We start from the raw sequence: 23,396 nt of genomic DNA on the forward strand, positions 1-23,396 counted from the left end.
CTCCACAGAGAACACTTAATCAAAAGGTTTTGCTCACTTACACCACTGTGAAGGAAAAAATCTCTATTGACGTACCAGTCTGATCCTGATCACAAGGGCCAGAACCAGAAAGCAAGGGAAATTTCCTCTGCACAAGAAAGCCAGAAAACCCAGACATAAAGTTTGTCCTCATCAGTGATGTGTGGTTGGTTTCCCTCTAGGCACAAGTGAGCAAGGAGGGTCATGTCTGGACTCACCTTTACACTTGGGATAGACAGAGGTTTGCGACAACTTTGTATGTAATTTCACCCTCGGAGTGAATTTTCAAGTTCACCCCAAGTGTAAAGGTGAGCACCCCCTGCCCCCCAAGAAAGGATTTGCTATTAAGCGGTTGTCTTTTCTCAGTTGAGTTGATCTCAATGCTTTTTGTATGTTATTTTACTCAAGGTTTATCCCTAGCGTAAAGGTGGGTCCAGAGGTGAATTGTGCCTAGGGGGATGATTACGGCACCCCACTGAGTAACGTACATCTGGGGTCGTTGGTTCCCTCATGCAGAGGAAATGTGCAATTTAGTTCTGGGCCGCCATTGTGGCAGTATCAGACTGATATGTGAACAGAGGTTTTTTATATGTAATGGACAAGTCAGCTGGAATTTGAGATGCTCCTGAGCAGACACCCACAGTAGGACACACTGTCAAACAGCTGTCTGTTGCTTTTTAGTTGATTTTAAACCTTTTAATAGGCATTAAAATTATCATAGGGAGTTGGCAGAGTGGGCTCAGGGTGCCAACTATGTAACACGTACACAGTGACACATTGCGGTCTCCCTACAGCAATAAAAAAGCCAAATGGTTCTGAGCCACCACCTAGATGTTTCAGCAAAAAGTGTACCAGGGCAGACTTAAAACAACCTTCATATATAAACTAAAGTATATCGGCATTCTTCCTCTCTCCCTCACCGGGGTGCACGGAGTTAAGCAAAACCTTTTATGGGGCAGTAACAATATACACACCATATAACAGGGACCTTAGGCCCTGAGGAAGACCACTCTCCAAGCACTGCAGCGCTAAGTGGGACTTTGTCCAATCACAGTATAGCAGCTACACACTGATTGGCCCAGGCCCGGTGATTGACAGTTCCCGAGATGTATAATAATGTGCAAAAACTCACAAGACCTTTTCTACTTCAGCCTTTGTATACATCTTCAACGGACACATGAAAGTGAACTGGACATTGCGGGGACACAGTAAACACGGCAAACATGTGAACGGAATGGCTTAATATTTACTGTTATACGGAGATCAACAGAACGTTCCTGTGGTTCCTTGTTTTTATTAGAGCATTATAACATTACTGGTAAGTTTATTTTCATAAAGCAAAGAGGAGGCCCATTAAATGTAGCGCAAATTACACCTCTGGGGCTGTTGTTATCGCTTTTTCCTAACACCATAGTTTACATATATACATATATATATATATATATATATATATATATATACATACATATATATTAGAAACCCACTTCATGTGTATACCATGGTGGCAGCCATATTTTATTCCTCTGTATGATTATGAAGTCACAGTTGAAAATGTACTTGCTGTTGTTTGGTCCAGGAAATAGATTAGATAATGGTAATGCACGTTTGGCCACCTTTTGTCACCAATCTCATCTTCCATGAGGTAAAATGGGTTTTTAAACTAAGTATCGCCATAACAATTACATTGATGGAAACAAATGTGGTTTTAATTTATCCAATCAGATATGCTTGAAGCTGTGACAATGGCCCTTAAGGTTTTTTGCACATCAGTAGAAAATGCGTAAAATACATGTTCACACCCTCAAAAGATTTTTAAGGAAGACATTAACTACTGGGGAAGTCCCATGGGAAAAATGTTACAATAAATGTATACGGCAAAACCTGTTTGTTTTTATCTGTTTTTGTTCCAATAAGCTTCCTTTATGTGCAGACATGGAGGTCGCCATTGTTGTCGGACACTTGATATGTTGGGCCCTGCTCAAACACCACACTGAGCTGATTCTTTATGGCAATGCTAATGAAGTCTGCCCTTCCATAGACTTTTATTAGTTAGAGATTGCGGCTCGGTGTTTACGGCAAAGCAGTACGATAAAGAGTCTGGGTGTCTGTCTAGTAGAACGGACTAAGATAAAAGAGATAGAACATATACAAATGACTGATTGCAACTGTCCAAAAATTATGTATTATGCACTCTTAAAGGAAGGAAATTAGCACAATATGTTTGAAAAACTTTTCATTGACCTAATACAAAGAAATGGGAGTTCACATTTAATGACAAGCCAGGTTAATGAAGTCTTAAGTGAGGACACTTAAACAAGTGAATCTGACATTGGGATAAAAAGAGCAGACTAGAGTCTTGAATGTATCTTACGTACGGCACATTTGGGCGATGAGCATTTTTACTGATAAAAAAGGATTCCTTGCATTCAACTTACATTCTTTGGACATTCCCACTTCAAAGCACCTCTGTAGTCTGCAGTACTGGCAGCGGTTCCTAGTAACTTTATTGATAACACAGTTCTTTTCTCTGTGACAAGTGTAAATCATGTTCTTCTGAATACTTCGACGGAAGAAGCCCTGTAATGAAATGGGGGAGGAAAAAAAACCACATTAAAAAAAAGGGAGCAACATCAAACGAGAAATGAAATCTATGTTTGCCACACCACAGATTGGCCTATTAAGTTAATGAAATGTCTCCAGTGGAAATGCTGGATAATGTTAACCTTCAAAACCCATATGAAATATTAAAGGCTTTGTATCCCTTTCCCTTGTTGCTTAGAGCGCGCTGTTTAATGAACACTAGAGTACAGCGAGTAGATTATGATGCCGTGTTGTTGAAAATGATACCAGTACTTGTAGATTGCAAGAATACTCTGTGATACCCAATGACAGCCAGACTGGAAAAGAAACTGGGTTCATTCGAAGTTTAACTACTTATTCTAGAGATGGAGGAATATATAAACAACGCTGGGGTTCTGCACTCTGTACGGACGTCTTAGGGAAAATGTTCTTTGTTTCATAAATCCGGTAAATAAATTCTTCCTGCACTGTTCCTAGGAGCGATACCTAGCACTCTAACTGCTGATGAAGGCGCTGGGTAACGACTTGCAATTCAGCGCAAAGCGTTTAATAATTAATATTGTCATTATGTTCCAAACAAATTAATACAGCCTTGTGATAAGAAACTGCAAGTCTTGTTAAATATTGAACAGCGCTAAATAAGTCATGTCTGTTTCTTTCTCATTTCAAGGTATGTACAAAATCTCTGCCTGTTCATAAACCATACTTCAATTTCCATACGCCAAATTTATTTTCATCCAAAGGGCAGAAAGCAGCGTTTTAATGATCTGGTATATTGTCTCTGAATACCACTATTCATACCACTTTACCAAATATGACATTTTTAACCTCTTCATGAGCAAATGTGCTCCATACTTGGAGATTGGGGCTTTTTTCATCATTTTACTTTATGTTTGTTTGACCGCAATACTCCTGTTTTGTGTTTAGTAGAAACAAAAATAGGGGAGTGCAACAACCTAAAAATAATCAAAGGCATAAGCATTCTCCTTGCAATAAAGCTGTGAAAAATTAGATAGGACTCGCCAAGCTTTGGGGTACTTTAACGTGGTGGTAGGCTACGAAATATACGGCCATATAGTGTGACAGAATCCCCGATATTTATGCCTTAGATAGGTGTTTTTGGAATATTCACTGAGCATGGCCTGAATTCTAATTCTATATTGGAAATTCATATAATATAATAGAGCACAGGCAGTACACTCTGGCATCTAGAAACATTGCATTTCTGACGTTTAAGTCAAAGGAGACATGCTCTAATTACGCTGATAGACTTTTGGCTTTGTGATAAGACTGCATGGAAGAACACAGCTCTTTGTGGCGGGTGGAAAATGCAGATTTGTAAACCCAGGCTGTTGAATTTTAATAAAGTCAAAACAATTGGAGAAAAGATTAAGATGCAGAAACAAGCACTGCTACATAGCGATGGATTAGCCAACAAAGAAGCAGCGTGGTGCCTGCAAAACCTATGGGCTTACTCCTGTACTATTCCCTCTTCTCTCCAACCAGATGAATACTGGGTTATAAACAAGCCAATGCTGAGCCCAGTTGTAAACTCACCTTCCTTATACTTATGCATTAGCTGCTACTTCACATACTATTACTCTGCTGCTCCCTTCCCATGAGCCACCGCTGCAGCATGCAGAATGCACCCTGGCGGAAAGCACATGCAATCATCAGAATGCCTCCCAGGGTTCTTGCTATCTGTGGTATGTGATAGATGAGTAGCATGTGGGTTACACATGTCACCACATGCGCATTATGTCAGGTTCACTGGCACTGAATGGGTGACATGATAGTATGCTGGCTTGTATTTGGATGTTAGCGTGGTATTAAGATGCATGCAACTTTTTTACAGTTGATATGAATTATAGGTGTGCGGCCATGAGAAGTATAACTGCAGCAGTTACTGGTTATTGTGATCACCCATCACGGTGGCCCTAAGATGACAAATACTCATTCAAGGTGCATATAGTGATCAGTTGGATCGCTGGCCTGGGCACCATTGACAGGCTCCTTAAGTGTGTGGCTGGCATAAAATAGGTCCCTTGGAACAACTAGCGAAGCTCATAGAAAGATAATTTTGTAATAATCAACGTGTATGTGTGCAGGGTATATGTGCCCTGTCTGTAGGCATTAAGGATTCATTATGTTGTTACCCCATATGCATTCAGCTTTAGTTACAGAACGCTTACCATTGTTTCCTGATTCTTATTCATAAAATCTCCTGATGGTTTTAAAACAAATAATAAACCAAGGCTGCCTCTTTAATTTCACTTTAGATTTATTGAACACTTGTTTTATTTTAATTTCAAATGTTATATTTTATTTAGGCTAAATAGACATTTATTTAAAAGGACTGAGAGCATAAACTGGTTCCCTTGGTAATTATTGGCAAATCAACACAATTTTCATAAAATGTTAAAAATGGTCTGACCCACACAGGCATTTCTGTTCCTCTCTTAATAAAGAGCACCCTTTCTAAATTAAGATACGAGTGAGATCATAGTATGATGTAATATAGAGTTATTTTATGAACTATTTGCATGTTTTATTCCTACACTTTGTAACTGATAAATATTAAAGATTTGATTTAATAAGGGATTGGATTACTTGAGTTCAGGTAATGACCTGTGTCCTCTAGAGGTTACCGGTGCATTTTGGGTAATTTACACAAGGGCTAAGTCTGCAATCCCTGTTCCATTTACATCTTATCCTGTGTATCGGATCAGTGAGGACATTGCTCTAAAAAACAGGTAGAGCACTGGCCGTCTTATCTTCTTATGTTCTTAAGAACCTTAAACAGATCAGCTCAGCCCTCACACTCTATCTCCGGCGATGAAATATCATTGTATCGCCGCACACTACAAACTCAATGAGTGAGATAAGAGGGAGCTAGGGTACAACTTTCAAGTCAGGGAGGAATGTTGGCCACATCTGCAACACCATGTTGCAAAAATAATTATTCAGAAAAACATGCACAGGTCGGTTATATTTGTGCATCAGAATTTTGCTGGTCAGGAGCATGTCACTCTATCAATGACTTACTTCATCAAAAAAGTGCAGTTTTAGATAGATCTCATTGGGAAGCCACGTCAGTAACCATGTCAAGTTAAATAGACTTTTTTTGTATCATTTTCTTGGTGTTGTTTAATATTCTAGTAATAAACACATATGCCGTTACTAAGAAACGAGGGTGATATTTAACTGCATTATTCATTATTATTAGGCATAATAACTGCTATCACACTTATCAAGCTAAAGACGGATGTCAAACACAGACACGCCACTTTCAGTCATTCTCATGCACAGATAATAAATATGAATATGCTATTAGTAAATGGAAACTACCAGCAATACTTTATTCTGCTGGAAACACTATGACTAACAACCTCCAAAATGTGTTTTTGGATGACTTTTTATTTGCACGAGGAGTCCTTGATAAGTTGTAAGGGAGGGTATCATTTAAAGCACACATTAGTAGAAAAACTGTAAAAAATAAATAAATAAATAAATAAACCTGCCAAATATAATAATACAAGTATTAATAAGCTTTACTGGCAAAATAAATAAACTAAATAAGTACAATTTATAATGTGTATACTGTATATACACACATAGATTTATATACAAATCAACTCTGCTCTCAAATTTCCACGCACACACCTGCTATAATATAGAGAAAAAAGAATCTCTACGCTTGTACCACTTGTAGTCACCTATAACCCAGAGCTTGAAGAAATCCGGAAAGTCATCAAAGACCTACAGCCTATGCTAGCAAAAGATGAGACACTAAAAAACATCTTCCCTGAAACCCCCATTTTGGCCTTCAGACAACCCCCAAAACTGCAACAAAAATTAATTAACCGGAAACTACCCACTGACAGAATGAATAAAGAAAAAGGGACCACACCGTGCAAAAGGCCCCGCTGCAAACTGTGCCAACATATATGCACAGACAACATAGCCAGCCACAACAGCAAGACCTACAGTATTAAAGGATCATATACCAGCACAACTAGCAATGTAGTGTATATGATACAACGCACGAAATGTGACTTAGGATGCTACATTGGAGAAACCAGCCAGCAATTAAATGGCAGAATGAACATGCACAGACATTCCATTAAACATCACAAGGAAAATTCCTACTGCACCCCTGTGGGACACCACTTCACCCAAAATGACCATTCTATCAAGGACCTAAAAATCAAAGTACTGAAAGGGGACTTCAGTAATACCAAAGAAAGACAAACTTTTCAAGTCAGAATGATTCAACTATTCAACAGCAAGAATAGAGGACTCAATGTCGATTTGGGTTTCCTATCCCACTACACAGGTTTTACATAACCCCCCACCTGCTATATGTACTGTATTTTTAAGTGCACCATGTTCATCTATATGTACCTGTATATATGATAGCATGTGTAGACATATACATTCCCATCCCTATATTCATCACTGCATTCCTATTCCCTGTATGTGAGCACTAGCATCTTATGGGGGTTTTTTTTGGTCAATTTATCTTCAGCAGTGCTAAAACCCCCCCTCAAAATTCCCTACTCAGAACATTTATGACCCTCTGGAGGGACACATACTTTTACAACATCTCACCCTCCCTTATCAGATCTGGGTAGTAAGCCCCCCTCCCCCGCCACACAACATTGAATTCTATGTGTCATTTTGCTCAGAAAGCTTGTCATTCCAAAATTCTGTTAGCCCAATAAAAAAGGTATTATCACAAGATACTTATTCCATCTGTTATTTGATATTGACACCACTGGACTAATACGGCTACAACCTCTACTCTACACACACACAAATATACACGCATACAAATGTGCATCTATGTGTAAAGGATGCGGCACATGTTAGTTTTGGGAGTCTGTGACCTTATTAATTTCTGTTTGCTCCTTTTCAGCTCCTTTCATCCCCAGACACCATGTGAATGCCTCTACATCTATATTTACAAAAGTACATAGTTGATTGACATCTGCAGGTGGTAGCTAAGCTGTTAGTTAACTATAAGCTGGGACACCTACCAGGAGGTCCTGACTCTGCCCATGACCCACCAACACCGAGCTGTGTTTTAATCACTTTTCTTAATTTTCGAGAATCAAAAATTGGTGAAGTTCATCAAGCTTTTGAAGAGGGAAAAAACTTTGATATAATAGAAGTAAACAAAACAATTAAAAACAGTAGCAACTGGCTTAGAGATTAATACAAGCGCTTGTGGTCAGAATGTGGCTTTTGTGGTTTGAGAAGAACAGGGAACTTTTCAAATGACAGTAGAGTTTACATTTTGCACAGGACACCAGTACGCCTGCGCATGTCTGTCGAGTGTGTGATTACCTTAATTATAAAGTACTTTACCCTTACCACTTCCTTTAAACTTAATTAAAAAAGCATCTCACCTCTCTGAGAAGTAGCAAATCACACTCTTGGCCTTTATTAAACTACCTTATGGCTGAAAGCGTCATTAGATATTCCCTTTCTAAGAAATATACATATTACACTCATTACATACTTACTGATGTATTATATATATTGTTATATGGGTCATTAATAATGTTACAGGGTTGTCACTCTGCAGATACCTCAAATCACCCCCAGTCTTCCTGTAGACAGCTCTACATGTATATGACGAAGAGACCTTTGATGTCCCCAAAGCTTATGTGACTTTACTATTTTTTCTATGATGGCCCAAAAAAAAGAGATATCAACTTGGACGAAAGACTCGAAGTATGGCAAACCAAAAGGTTAATCATACCGACCAAATGGGTCTGAAGGACAGATCTGTCCATTATGTACTAAACAGTCACATCACAGAAATACAGATATGCATTGCTTTATTTCTCACTGGATAAACAGATGCCTTGTCATTTGTATGTACTCGTTTAGGTATTCTCTCTAAGCATTGAACCTTGCGTCATAAAAAGCATATGCCACTTCATATAGGAAGATCAGAGAAGGTACAATGCAAGATTTTTATGGCATCAATATAATATGAAACCTAACAGCAGATGTTTGAGGAAAGCAACATTTAATCCCCCCAAAAAGCAGGCCTGGTAAATGCAAACGCTGACATTGTAATGAGAATTATGTTACTAAGTAGTGAAAGAGATAAAGTTACACTCGCAGTAAGACTCCACCAGCCACCTGCAGGCGTGCTAATGATGGAACAATGGTGGCATTGTCTTCAGACAGAGGTCGCTTCTTGTGTGGACAATAAAAAAGGTTTATCTCAACTTGTTAAGACAGCATGCCCACATATAGGCAAATTTTAAAGAAAAGTATTATCACATATTTTAACAGATTTAATACATTTCACAAGGGAGATATTTGTCCATGAAAGATGAATGGCATGATAAGAACAGACTATGTGACCAGGTGATGGTTTGAGAAGGACTCATATTGTTGACTTTGCAGTATCTTTAGATGCTCGTTAATTGTTGGTGCCAACTAAATACATGATCACAGGTCAAAAGATAGTGAACATTAACAAAAATTATAATAATATAAGTGATAGATACGATAAGTGACAGCTACAATGCCTCTCCTTAAAGTTAATGGCATCCAAGCTTATTAATCAGAGAGAAAATGATGAACTAGAAGGACCAATTTGTATTTGTTATCAAACTGTGGGAGTTTGGGGTAGGAGCTTAACATTACCAACTCCAGTTTTACATAAAGCAATCTTAGTTAATAATAATTAGCTCGCTTTTTATGCAGCTTCTAAAAATACAATGAGGCTTGCAATAAATGTGACAAACGTGATCAATTTTAAAAGTTATATGGTTACATTACAAAATAGCTGAGGTGGAGGGTGGTGTGGATCAAGTGCGGCCTGGGCTCATGTCTTTAAGCCTAGCATAAGTAAAGCTGGACTTCCTTGAAGTGAACTCATAACGAGCCAGGACAAAAACAGGTCAACTGCTGAGCTCAAGCCAACACCTGCTCACCCATGTATAGGTTAAATTAAAGTGTGGAGCTGCGATAACTTATAACTCACTGATCATGGAAAGTCCATGAGATTTGGATAACTGAATAACTGCGAACTTTTGGCTGAGAGGTCAGTTGTTAGCTTGTTCTATCACACAGGTAGGTTGATTCTGCTCTTTGATTCAGATAGCTTCTCCTTAAGATCGATGAAGGACCACAACGCTGAGGTACTCGCATATAAGCATGTTAGCAGCTGTTAACATAGTAAATGGAGGTGTTCTATACAAATGTGAAAGACTTATCCAGCCATTAAAACTATAGCATTTTTGTTAAACAATTAAACATCTAAATATTCTATGGTCACTTTGCACATAATGACATTTGTTGGTTCCTCTTAAAAGATAGCAATACCAATGAGTACAGCAATTAGAGCAGGGGCGTCCAACATTCGGTCCGCGTGAGATCGGCAGCCAGGATCACAAGGGTCCTGCTGCTTACTTGTGGAAGGGTCTATTCTCTGCTCCAGTCCTGCCTCCTCTGTGGGGAGAACGAGGGAGGCCGCGCCCCCTGCCGAAGTCTGTGATCGGCATTGAGAGAGCTGTAGTGCAGGTAAGGGGGTGGGGGAGGGTGTTTGAATGAGTATGCCTGATTGAGGGAATGAATCTGTGAATGAATGAGTATATGAATGAATGGGTGTGTGATAGCATGGATGTGTAAGTGCTGGAAACTAGGTATGATGGGACTGTGATTGCTGTTAACAATCCCACTCCAATCATGCCAAGTCAGCCAGTACATGCTGAAACCTAGCTAGCTGCCCCTTGTGTATTGATGCTGCCAGCAGTATGGGGTCTGCACTTGCAGCCACCCTGTACCAGCATGTACTGGCTGACTTGGGATGATAGGAGTGTGATTGCTAACAGCTAACAGCAATCTGCTAACAGAAATCACAGTCCCATCATGCCTAGGTTCCAGCATTTACTGGTTGCCTGGGTATAAAAAGAGTGTGTTTGCTGTTAGCAATCACACTCCTATCATGCCAAGTCATATTGTTGATTTTTTTTTGTCAAATTGTGGTGTGTTACTTTTAATAAAAGTGTGGTTACACACTAAAATTGGACAAAAAATACAATGCCCAGCCAACCAGTACATGCTGGAATCTGGGTATGCCTGAGATTGCTGTTAACAATCATAATATATAATTTTTTTGTACAATTTTGGTGTGTAACTTACTTTCATTAAAAGTGTGTGGGGGGTCATTTTCAGTTTCGGCTAAGTGAACCCTGAATTTTCAGTTTTGGTCCAGAATTTTCATTTTAGTGCATCGCTAAAATAAATAGAACTATTTTATTTTTACTTATCCAGAATCCTGAATTTGTAGGCCCAGAAATCAGTGAGAGGAAAAGTAAAGGTTTTGTGTCATTTACTTTATTGTACTCTGCATATTTTATTAAAGGCCATATTTTCTCACAGTGAAAAATGAGTGCGGCCCGCGCACGGATACAATTCTGATGAAGTGGCCCACTGCAGAAAAAAACTTGGACGCCCCTGAATTAGAGTATATGCTTACAGGTGTTTTGTAAATAGCCCTAAGGAAAAAACTAAATTGCAAAGACCAAAAAAAAAATTTAGGATTAGTTAAGAAAAAACAGCTCTTAATGCGTGCATGTAAAACTAACCTATCAAGCAAGCCCGGGGTAATAGTGTCTGCTAATGCCTGACTCCCGCTACATCTTCCTGCATCCCACATAACGCATAGATTGAATTATGAGCTTCTATATAAATATGCATCCAGAGCATGACCTCTCTGAGTCACGTCACGTATGTATCCCCCTCTATCATATTATAAACAATACAATATATTTTAAGGTCACCGTCTTATTTAATGGTGATGATTATTAAAGCGATATTCCCTTCGGGGTGCAGTTTTACTGTCCTAGATAAATGGGGTCAGGCTGTGTACTGAAAGAGTCATTACAGATATCGCTCTTTTTACAGTTGGCACGATCAAAATGACTGCCAGAATGAATGCAAGACCTATACTCCACCAAGGATTTGCATAAAAATTTGGCCAACGCCAAGCTTTTGTGTAACCTCGAGATTTACGACGACATTTAGTACTCTCCATCTTCCATTTCTTGTGGAATTCAATAAATCTTGGCCGCACAATAAGAACCAGGCAAAAAATGATGATCTAATGCATTGGATGCATCTTTTTTTAATTTTGTTATTAATTATACATTGAGCAGCTGGTGGGGATTATAAACTAGGTACATGGTAGTCATCCCAAACGAGACATAGAAAAATGAAATTTAAGAAAAATTGGGGAAGGGGAAGACTCATCTGTACGAGACGAGGAACATAAGAGGATATTTTTATAGCTCTGTTTTATTGCGCTCCTTGTGATATATCATACTACTATTAGACCGTGGATAGGGCCTTCGTAATAAAATGCAAATGAGCGTACGCCGTCTGCGCACCTTGTTCTCTCTGCATTTTAAACACGGAGAGTCATGTGACCCGAGAGCATTTTACAGCCAATCTCCCACATGGTTGCCGATAAAGTTTTTTTGTCTCAAGTTTATAAGAACAACGCTTTTGTGCCAACGATAATAAAAACTTAACTGGTATTATATTCTTTTGTTGCACCAACATGACATGTACTAGGCTGGCTGCCATGGATGATTTTGTTTCATAGGCATCACTTATCTACAGGTTTATAAACGAAGCCATGGAAGAATAACATTCGGATGCATGAGCCACTTTGCCTGACTATTATTATAAGGGATGTTTGGGGGAATTATTATTTGTTTTCAACGCTCGGTTTAGTTAAAAGTGTGCTGAGAAAAATTACCGATTTTATCAGGGGGTTTTTTTGGTACCTGTTATCTTGGTCCTAGTAGCAATACTAGAAATTATACTCTATATAAATATAAATATATATCTATATATATATTGCCTGGATTCATACAACAATCTGAATCAGAACATGTGCAGCCAACAGAAAACAAGCGGTTAGACTCCATTTCCTCCTGGCTGCCAAGAAAGCCTGCCGGTATGATCATACACCTTGTGCAACTCGTATAAACACCCCCCTTATATCCCATATACATACATACCATTACATCCAGTTCTAGTTGGCTATTTCCATTCATAAAAAGTAACTACAGATATCTTCTTTACGAAACTAATACAAATAATAATAATAATCATAATATATTAACAGAAATGGTAAAAAGTTCCAATATGAAAATATTTGGAGCGTGGGCGACGTTTATGTCCCTGTCACCCATTGTGCTTTTGCCAGAGGCAATGGTTATGACCTTGAATTCCATTCAATCTACATCTAATAGCTGCTGCTTTCTGCCCCTTCTCTAAATGCTGTACCAGACCCTACACTGTAGACACATATACAAAGTCATCATAAATAACTCTACTGATTGGCTTCTTTTACAGCCAGGATTAAATTACTGGTTAATTGGTGTTTTTACATCACAGTAACTTCTGGTTGCTGCAATTAATAATAATAATAATAGTAACTGGGATAGGCTTCCTGGAGCTCTCCATCTTCTAGCAGGCCTAGCTGTGCATAAGGGCAGGTTGACATCAGAGGCTTAGGTGGGTAGTAGGACGTCATGGGCAGCTCCCACTATTATAATAATAATTATAATAATAATGACACTTGTAAAATATTTATCATATAGTTGAAATATACCTTTGGGTTAATCTGTCTATTACATCAGCTTCTTAATAAGATGTCCTTTGTCAGTACACAGTAGGTTACAATAGCTTCTGCCAACCTGAGGAGAATTCATTATATGTCAGTAAATGTGAGTCCTATGAAGGCATAGACCATTTTTAAACATTTTTTGTTTTTTTATTTCCTATTCTTTTGATAAATTTGTATTATTGTGTACTTCAGAGACACATTATGAGAGCTCTTGACTTACCCTTTCAATCTTAGCTAGCAGACATGGTCACTTAATATCATGATGCCCCTTTGGCACGCTTCTATTTTCCCTAATGAGAAATCCAGTAATGAAATCCGGGCTGTTACTTTAGGCTTTGATCATTATATCATCCAAACTCATTGCCCCTCATCGTGTTATCTTAATGGGTAAAGGATCGAGTGCTATTCTTGTCCTTGGGTGCATTAAATGTCCTCATTTACAGATTGGAAAAAAATAAAAATTAAACTGTGGATGAATTATTTAAAATCTATTGTATCAGTGTGTGTTCTGTGAACATTCGCCACTGGCAGGAGAGGCCAGATTAGCTTTCACTTTTAATTGTGTGGATATCTTATCCACTTTGAGGAAAATAAAGAGCGATATATGAAACCATACTTGCTAGGAGCTGAATAAATCCAAGTCCTTCTGGCTTTTATTCAAAGCCAACGTAATATAGTTAAATAATGTAACACTGATGCAAGAATGTCAAAAGAAAAAACTCTGTTTATTATTTACTTTAATAGAATTTGTCCATTTCTATGTTAAACGAGAGAGAAGTTAATATAGGCATTGGGTGGCTTTAAGGAGACTTCAGGTGGCTTAAGAAGCCATTGACAAGCAGAATGCAGCATTCCATCTGGGCACAATAGGAGCCCATTGTGTGTATAGTGCAATTCACATCAGCTGGCTTTTTTGCTCAATCCACAGTGTATTACAAAGCCATAAAAATCCCCTGTGATGGTTGTGCTAACACCAGCGAGATAACATGTTTAATGAGTCAACATAATGTGTCGTATTTCCCGCTGAGCCTGACAGCTAAGCACACAGGGCGTGATGTGTTCCAGGCTTTTTTTTTCTGTTGTCCTTCTTGTTTATAGGTAGTTAAAAAAATATTTACCTGGCCTATTCAAGGTACACAGTCGGAGCATGGTGAGTTGAGCAAATAATTCCTTCATTTGCAAATAAATTTTAACCTGGTCATGCCAGACAGTAAACTTTACAACCATTGGGAAATGACACAAAAGCAGGCACTGATAGGAAGCTGCTGTAGAAGCTGAAGAAGTTTCTTTAAAGTTTGTGTTCTTTCATATGATTAAGGACATTTTTATCAGGACATAAAAAAGTGACAGATCTGCTAAGGCTTATTTGCTAAGCATACTAGAAAGTACAATTAATATTTTGTTCAAGAGGGGTAGCCCCTTTAACCCTTCCAGGATCCACAATGTACACCGCATGTCTCATACGTGGTGAGACTGTAGGGTCACCTGTTATATATATATATATATAAATATCAATATATGAAATATGTGTATTTTCTACCTATATTTAATTTCTTTAGCACAACTATGAAAAGTAATCCCTGTCTACCCTGCATTATGTTGGGGCTGCATATACATCATTCTCCAAGTATATAGAACAACATCATTAGATACATTTAGTAAGTTGTATGGGAACTTTTAAGAAAATCCTCTTAAATTCAATATTTTGTTTGTCACTGAAAATTTACCCTAGAGAAAGTGTTACCTGTTTATACCGTATTTGCTCGATTATTAGACAACCCTGATTATAAGACGACCCCCAAAATCTAAATATTAATTTAGGAAAAAAAGAAAAAGGCTGAATATAAGACTACCCTATAGGAAAAAAGGTTTACTAGTAAATATGAATTCATGTAAACTATTTTTTCATATTCAATAAAAGCTATGATTGAGAAAGATATTTTTTGTTTTTATTTCCTTTTATTTGCCAACCTTCCCCCCCAGTTATGCACATCTGCCCCCAGAAAAGCCTTATACCCCCCCCTATTTGCCACTCTGCCCTATGATGTGCCTTTTAACCCTCTATATGCCACTCTGCCTCCAGAAATGTCTTATACCCTCCTATAAGCCACTGTGCCCCATGATATGCCTTTTAACCCCCTATATGCCCCTCTGCCCCATGATATGCCTTATACCCCTATATGCCACTCTAACATATATACTGCTAACAGCAATCACACTCCTATCAAGCCCAGGCAGCCAGTACATGCTGGAACCTGGGGATGATGATAGGAGTGTGATTACAGCCTCCCTAGGCCATGCTACCACCCCCCCCTTACACATACATGTTATCACACACACACTCATTCACAAACATTTCAATACTCATTCATTCCATTAATCACACATACTTGCTCATAAACCCTCCCCCATCCCTTACCTGAACTGCAGATCTCTCACTCGCAGACTTCTGCAGGGGCCCGGCTGCTTCCCTTTGCAACTTCTCTTGTTCCGCCCTCACAGGAAGAAGGAGGGGGCAGAGTCATGTGACGACTCTGCTGGCTTCCTGGCCCCAGCGGACATTTTTTTTCCATCTATTTGAGGTCTGATTAGAAGATGATCTCGATTATAAGACGAGGGGTATTTTTCAGAGCATTTGCTCTGAAAAAAACCTTGTCTTATAATCGAGCAAATACGGTTATAACGTTTTCCCCTATATCTAACTATAGCAAAACTACAAAATCTGGCCTGGCCAGAACTGGTAAAAAAATGTAAAGATTAATTTGCTGATCATCAATATCACATGTGATGTCAGGAGTCACAAGAAATGGGGTGATTCCCGGCTCCAACATACTTGGGGGTACCCAACATTGTCAGGGACAGGTTCCATACACCTCATTTGAGGAGGTAGAACCTTAGAGTCATCTGACATGATAGCGGCTCAATATTTGTCAGAGTGGCTTCATCTCCCTCCATAACCAACACTGCTTCCCTCTTGCCACCCACCAAACTACTATACACCAATTATAGATAGAGCATAGCATCTGTATTAGCAGTCATGCAATCGCTGTAATTGGTCATCACATTGATCACATGACTGCACTGGTTGCTGATTGGTTCTCATGGGACTGCCTCAGGTGGGAGGCGGTTCTTGAAGTCTGAACGTAAGTATTTTCTAGAGGATGTACCAGACTGAAGGGGTTAAAAAAATATCTAGCAGCGCAGCAACTCATACTGCTTTACTAATCATGACAGAGGTTGAAAGGATAAATAAATGAGAAATAGTATTCTGAAGGCAAAGAGACGCAGGGGTGTAACAAAAGTAAGCCCTTGTTATAAATGTACTAAATGACTCTAGAAATCTGACGTTCCGAATATATTAGCGTCTCTTGCAGCTGTTGAGCAGGGATTTCAGTTTTGACTATTGGAGCTAATGTTTTGAAGAAACTACCAAAATTGCTGATTATGACACACAGCAACTAGGGAATATCAGAAAACTATAGAGGAATAACCCCAAAGGAAACTACTAAATCTGACCAAAACCCATTAATTCTGACCAAAACCCCAACTCCTTTTGAAGAAATGCAGCCCCAAACTTGCGAGGAACTTCCACCATGCTTTACTGTTGCCTGCAAACACTCATTCTTGTACCTCTCTCTCTCTCTAACCCTTTTGGCGAACAAACTGCCTTCTTTTAGAGCCAAATATTTCAACTTTTGACGCATCAGTCCAGAGCAATATAGCCCATTTCTGTGTGCTTCTTCAAGAGCGCATGGACAGAACATCTAGAAATCCCTGCCTATCTTGACATTTCTGCCTGGGAGAGACCTTGCTGACGCAGTATAACTACCTTGAGTTTTGTTGCTGTGCTCAGTCTTGCCATGCTTTATGACTTTTAGCATTAAACTGTCTTTAGCAACCTCACCTTGTTACTGAGTTTGGCTGATCCTCATCCAGTTTTATTTCTCCTACACAACTGTTTCTGTTAATAATTGTGTTTCAACCTACATATTGAATTGATGATCATTAGCACCTCTTTAGTATAATTGTTTAATCATACAAATAACTATATGCATGCAAAATACATAGTATACATAGAAGGATTAATGCTGTTTAGAAGGCAGATATTGATATTGATTTTACTTCTGTTCACTAACTTTGCATTTTGTTAAATGAGAAAAACAAACTATTAATATATTGTTGAAAGCATTCTCACTTTACAGCATTTGTTCACACCTGCCGACAAATATATGATCATATAGGTGCTTTTAAATAAAATTTGCAGGATGCCGGCTGATTCATTGATTTGTTGTGTGTTCATATGGGTCATTTTAGCAGCACCCCAGTATTTTTTGTTCATATTTGCAGGTCCTTACCAGACCATAGGGTTAAGCACCCAAACTTAATGAGGTGCCTCATTAATGGTATCCAGAGAAGGCTTTAAATTAAATGAGTCTCAGTGGGTTAAAATGCAGTGCCGTCCCACCGATTCAGCTCCTTGGTAAGCAATATAACCATATAAAATTTTTCAAAAAACACTAAAATTGGGATACTTTAACACAGTATGCAATACATAGCCATATAGTGTGACAGAATACCCAATATTTTTGTCCCAGATAGGTGCTTTTAAATAATATGTAATAGGTGTGTACTGATATATATATGTATATAAGTACAGCAAAATGCAATAATAATGTTGGGAAAAACGCAACCAACCAATAACAAAGTAGGTAAAAAATGTTAAATATTCCCTTTCTTATCTTAAGGAAACACAGAAGAAAACAATCAACACCTTTAGTCGTTCTGTTGTTTAGCCGCCATAACAGGAAATAAGTTACACGACTAAAATTAAAAGCAGAGGAAAAACTACACTAATAGCGTGTTGGATACAGGGCTGCAATTGGCAACACCACATGAGATTTGTGGGTTTCATTTTCAAGTCTGTCAGGGGAAATTTGTATTAAATGAATCAACTAAAAGCTCAAATATTTTCAGTGGCGCTGCTATTACTCGGTCTCCTTCTCCGATGAACTTTTGAACCGGAATCCATACCTTGATGAGGGCAATCATGGTTTTAACCCGAAAGCTGTCAAAACTGCCATTATGTTTACACCTATTCTCGCCAGATGTTAACGAATAAGAAAGCAAAGACTAAAAAAATGGCAACAAAACGAATGTAACTCCCAGTAGCTTTGTCATCTCAGCCTTGTTCTTTATCGTAACCATATTGGCCCAAATCATACCAATTCAGAAAAAAATGTTATTCTTGATCTCCGTTAGGATAACTTAAGAAAGCATACAACTGTCAAACGTGTTACCTAAATCATTTGATTTGCTTCTATTTTGGTTCATAAGGGACCTTATGATGTTTTGTCTACACTGATACCGTGAACAAGGTCATACCCTTTCCTTGTTCTTTATCCTATGTATTCTATGTTAGCTGTCACAATGTCACATGACAGGAACAAGCAAATCGGAAACCGTATATGCATAAGAGCAGAGTGAGCTCAGAACTCTATACGTTAGGATGAATTATATATTTACACACATATATATAGCATAGTTGATTTTGATATATATATAGATATATATATTGCAATTAAAACAACAATTTTTCTAAATACAGAGCTTTCCCATGAAACTACGCAGTTTAAGTGTTATAAGAGTGAACTTCACAAGGGGAACATCATGATTTACTTTACCAATTATAGGGGTAATAACAAGCCGTATCGATCCACAAGGTCTAGGGGAAAAATACATTATTTCTTAGAAAAACAAGCAAAGCCTATTCATAAAACGTCACCTTTTTAGTGGTGTCCATAAAATCATTGGAAGACTTTATCCAATATGACGCTGGGTTAAGGAACAGATCTTTTTATTACGAGCTTGTGCTTTTACATGTTTCGGTTTCGTTGCACAGTTGATTCAGCAGATGGGTCAGTAGAAAGAGCAGTTTTGGTGCAAAGTGGCGCTATCATATCATGTGCATATATGTGTAGAAATGTTTAAACTTTTAAAAGTAGTCTCAACTTTGCAACCAATGGAATGTCCATATTGATTAGTAAAGAGTTATTTCTGATAAATAGAATAGTCATTATTGAGAACAATGAAATGCTGGTTAATACATTTTGCACCATAATATTGTTTAATGACATACCCTACTTTACAGTTAAACCTCATCATGCTATTCAAAGTGGATTTCAATGTACATTCAACTCTGATAAATATATTTTCTGGTCAAGTTAAAAAAATAAAAAATATAACATCATTATTTTTTTGTAAAGGTTGATTTGTTGCCTTTTGGTTAATGAACTAGAACCCTACACAAGGCAGCTTTGCTCCGAGAGGTCGGACTGCTGCCAGCAAGGGAATGCCAGCCTTTTCATTGCCTAAAACAAGAGACAAGAGCCTAACAGGCAGCGGCATTTTCAAGTGCACCAGTCGCTCTTGACGCCGCACAATGCTGCCTTTGTCTGGATGGGCACCAGGCTGCGCTCAGTCCCATTCCTGCAGGCCTTTCAATGCAGAAAGCAAAGTGTCATGAAGAAAGGATGTGAAGCCCTTACAAGGACCTAGCCACGTTAATGAAAGCTGCTCTTTTGAGTAACCAGTCCTTTCTCCATAAGGGGAGATTTCTAGACCATGGTAAAATGGCGTGTTAACATTTCTTTTCATCTAGTTTAAAAATGGCGATGGTGAGAATAAAGAGAGCTTCTGGAGCGAGGTTTAAAGAATCTCTAATGAAATGTTAGATTGTGACCTCTTGTTCTAAGATTAGAGACGCAGAGGCTTCGGTGTAATGGAAGGAAGTTTTACTTTACTGTGAGGGTGGTGGATAAGTGGATCAGCCTCCCAGAAGTTGGTAAAGGATAATACAGTAAGGAAATGTAAGCATTCATTAGATAGACATAGTCCTACCTTGAAACTAAGATGAGACCAAGGACCAATTATGGTTTGAGTCTTTGCATCAGGAGAAACAGGCAGACTAGATGGGCTAAATAGTTCCTATATGCTGTAAAATTATTTTTTTTATGTAATCCTGTCATAGGTTTTGACTGTTTTTAAGAGCAAAACTCTTGACACTGAACATAAGAATTCTGATAAACAGCAACCGTCACTCAGTGCTTTGCGGGGTCTTGGCCTTTAGGCGACAGTTGTCAAACGTTAAACTTGCGAAGTTTGTTGTACTTCAAGTCCCATGAGACTCTTAATAAAATTGTGAGTTCTAATGCGTCTCGAACAGAATAGATGCACATATATTTAGATTTATATTTTGAATTGAATATGCTAAAACAGTTGTATTATTTATTGTCATTAGTAAGTATTAGTTTATAATATGTGAGTTCCATATACGTATTTAACATACATAGGTCCTTTTCTCTACTTTACAGAGGGTGGTAGATAAGTGCCTCCGAGCAGAAGTGCCAGAGGCTGATACAGTGGGGGAGCTTAAACATGCATGGGATTGGCGTTCTTCTGACTCTAAGACAAGACTGAGGGCTAATTGAGGAAAAATGGTGAGACTAGATGGGCTGAAAGGTTCTTATCTGCCGTCAAATTCTATGTTCTCTATATTTTTATCACAGTGATTTCTAGGCCGACCCATTGTTTAAAGCAAGAACACAACAATATATGACAGGTGGACTTACCTTGCACCCCTCACATGCACTGACTCCATAGTGATATCCAGATGACTTGTCCTGACACACAAAACAGGGCTTGTAAACACGCGGAGGAGGGGGAGGGGACGGAGGACTGGGAACCAGCTCCTCTGAACTGGTGCTCTGTGTTTCGATGGCTACAAAACAAAAAAAGGGGGAAACTCTCATTTAGTTACGATTCTGTTATACTTTATTCGCTATAGTGTGTATTAAAGTAGATTTATCTGAAAAGTAACAGAGCAGGTACAGACAATTATGTCATTTTTTAGGTCTTGAAAATGTTCAATAATTCAGTTCCACTAACTTGGCTTTCAACTTGTTATGTACATGGCCTACCACTAAACTCACCCCATATTAATCACCAAATCTCTTCTCTCCGACTGGCTGTTCAGTTGGGGGATTTAAATATCTGCTAATTTACTTAATAAATGACGAAGGAGAGAAGTCTTTTTATGAGAGAAGCTGGGTTAAAGGAAAACTGTTGGCTTTACAGCTTTTTTTTGGAGATATTTAGGTTTTATTCCTAAGAATGTAGCTGCCACCAAGGGGTTACTAACTTAACAAACTAGTAAAATAAAAGAAGAAATAATTAAGCAAATCCTGAGATCAGCTAAGATATCATGTCATTAGCTGTAAACACCATTAAATTAGGTTTTTTTACAGTAAAGTTCAGGATGTGGGAAAAGTAACACGTGGACCACCAATGCCCTTAGCAGAACAGGTCCTCCTGAATCGCTACCCTTCTCTCTATAACGCAGTCAGATTTTTTTATATTTTCAATTAATCTAAAAGGTGTCTTTAGAATCCATAAGTGACGTGGACATGGAGAAACATTTCCGTTCAAACATGTTCCAACATCATCTATGTATACCTTGAAAGTGGCAAAACCTAAGGCGAAGTCATCCTTTGGGACCCAAATATCTCTGCCCCTCTTTCCTCCCTGATGCCCCCTTTTGTTTGAATGTTTGTTGGGTATGACTGTATCACAATGTTCTATAGCCCTAAAAAATGCAATGATCGTTAAACAGCATAAATTGTGTGTACCGGTTATATTGTGCAGATAAAATGAATTTGGTTATAAAAATAATGATCAATAAATAAAAAATAAATAATGATCAGTAGGTCACGTTACATAAAATATCTCGGTAGTGCCGCGGCTCTTACCCCACCTTTCTCTGTCCCTCTCTGGCCATTTAAAATGTTGGCACGCATGGAATTTTCCATAATTTATACTGACCCTTATATCAAAGGATAAATACAATGGTTAAAACATTTTTGTGCGGCTCATCTGCTTTTAAATATTTTTGGTGGATTGGAATAACAGTAACATATAGCCATGCAAACAAAAATGACTCATTAGAAACCTTTTCCCTTTGCATTTTTTGGAACAGCACATTAGCAACTATATTTCTTTGGACGTATAAAAAAACAACACAGTGGGTTTTATTCATTAAGGGAGAGCCGTCATGAGAGTTTGCGGAAGAGTTGTGGTTTTAACTTGCTCACTTCCTTGACCAATGCTGGCAAGTTTCTTCAGTAAGAAGCTCTGATCTGGCCCTGTAATGTATAATTCAATGTGCAACAAGTCTTTCAAGGAAGCTCACTGACTTAACTACACATGACACAGGGCCAACCAAGCTCTTCCTGCAGCAGAAGATCAACGAGGCAGGGCCTTCGTAACATATAGCGAAGTCAAGGATTTGAAACCCTCATCCCTCCTGCAAACTGTCCTACCAACTCTCCCTTTTGTGAATAGACTACATAGTTTTGTAGCTTGAAATATAGGGGAATAAAAACTAAATGCAGAGGTGTATTGTACTGAATAAGATAGAAGAATGCTGTCTAATTTATGCCTTATTTCCACACACAATTACTTTAACTCTTCTTAAGGTTTGATAAAGGTCTATTGTTTTTTTAATATATAAAACATATTATCTGGACAAAAAAAAAAGAAAAAAAATGGTGATTGTCATTCTTTAACCCAATTACTGTTTCAATACATAGAGAAAGTTTTCGGAGGCCCCAACCTAATTTTAATGTCACATTAACTGAAAATAATGCAAACACAAATAAAAATGCTATTAGTCTAAAAGTTGGAGGGGCTTGAAGCTTCTCTCCACCCCTAACTTCACCATTGTTATGGGATTACTTGTGTTATATACTTTATTTTACCCAGCTTGTTTTTATTAACTGTTTCAAATAAGAAGCGGCTTACAGCAAACCAATGAAATGCATATCCCATATGTCTACCATACATGAAATGGTTAAAAAGATTAATTGAATGCAGGTAATCACAATGCAGAGTGCAGAGTTGGATCACAATGTTGGATTGTTAAATCAAATAACAAATACTGCACCTGAACATAAGACAGAATGGAGGTAAAAAAAAAAACTACCCACAGACCTAAAAGATGTAGCTGGAACACTTAGGGCTCTATCCATCAAGGTAAACCTGGAGTGATTCTGGTGTAACGTACTACTATTGGGGCAAT

General features: G+C 38.2%; 1 protein-coding gene across 1 annotated transcript in view; it reads right to left on the reverse strand.

Annotated features, from left to right (window-relative positions):
- LOC149300767 (retinoic acid receptor beta-like) overlaps positions 1 to 23,396 on the reverse strand; it is a 182,396-nt gene that overhangs the window by 38,202 nt on the left and 120,798 nt on the right. Inside the window, exons 2-3 of the mRNA XM_089484717.1 lie at positions 20,893 to 21,041; positions 2,454 to 2,595 (exon numbers count right to left, since the gene is read on the reverse strand). Coding sequence (XP_089340843.1) covers positions 2,454 to 2,595; positions 20,893 to 21,041 — 291 coding nt within the window. The remainder of the gene's footprint in view (positions 1 to 2,453; positions 2,596 to 20,892; positions 21,042 to 23,396) is intronic.

The sequence above is a fragment of the Sceloporus occidentalis genome, unplaced genomic scaffold (genome assembly GCF_023333645.1).
Source record: "Sceloporus occidentalis isolate IW3139 unplaced genomic scaffold, rSceOcc1.0.p SCAF_23, whole genome shotgun sequence".
NCBI lineage: Eukaryota > Metazoa > Chordata > Lepidosauria > Squamata > Phrynosomatidae > Sceloporus > Sceloporus occidentalis.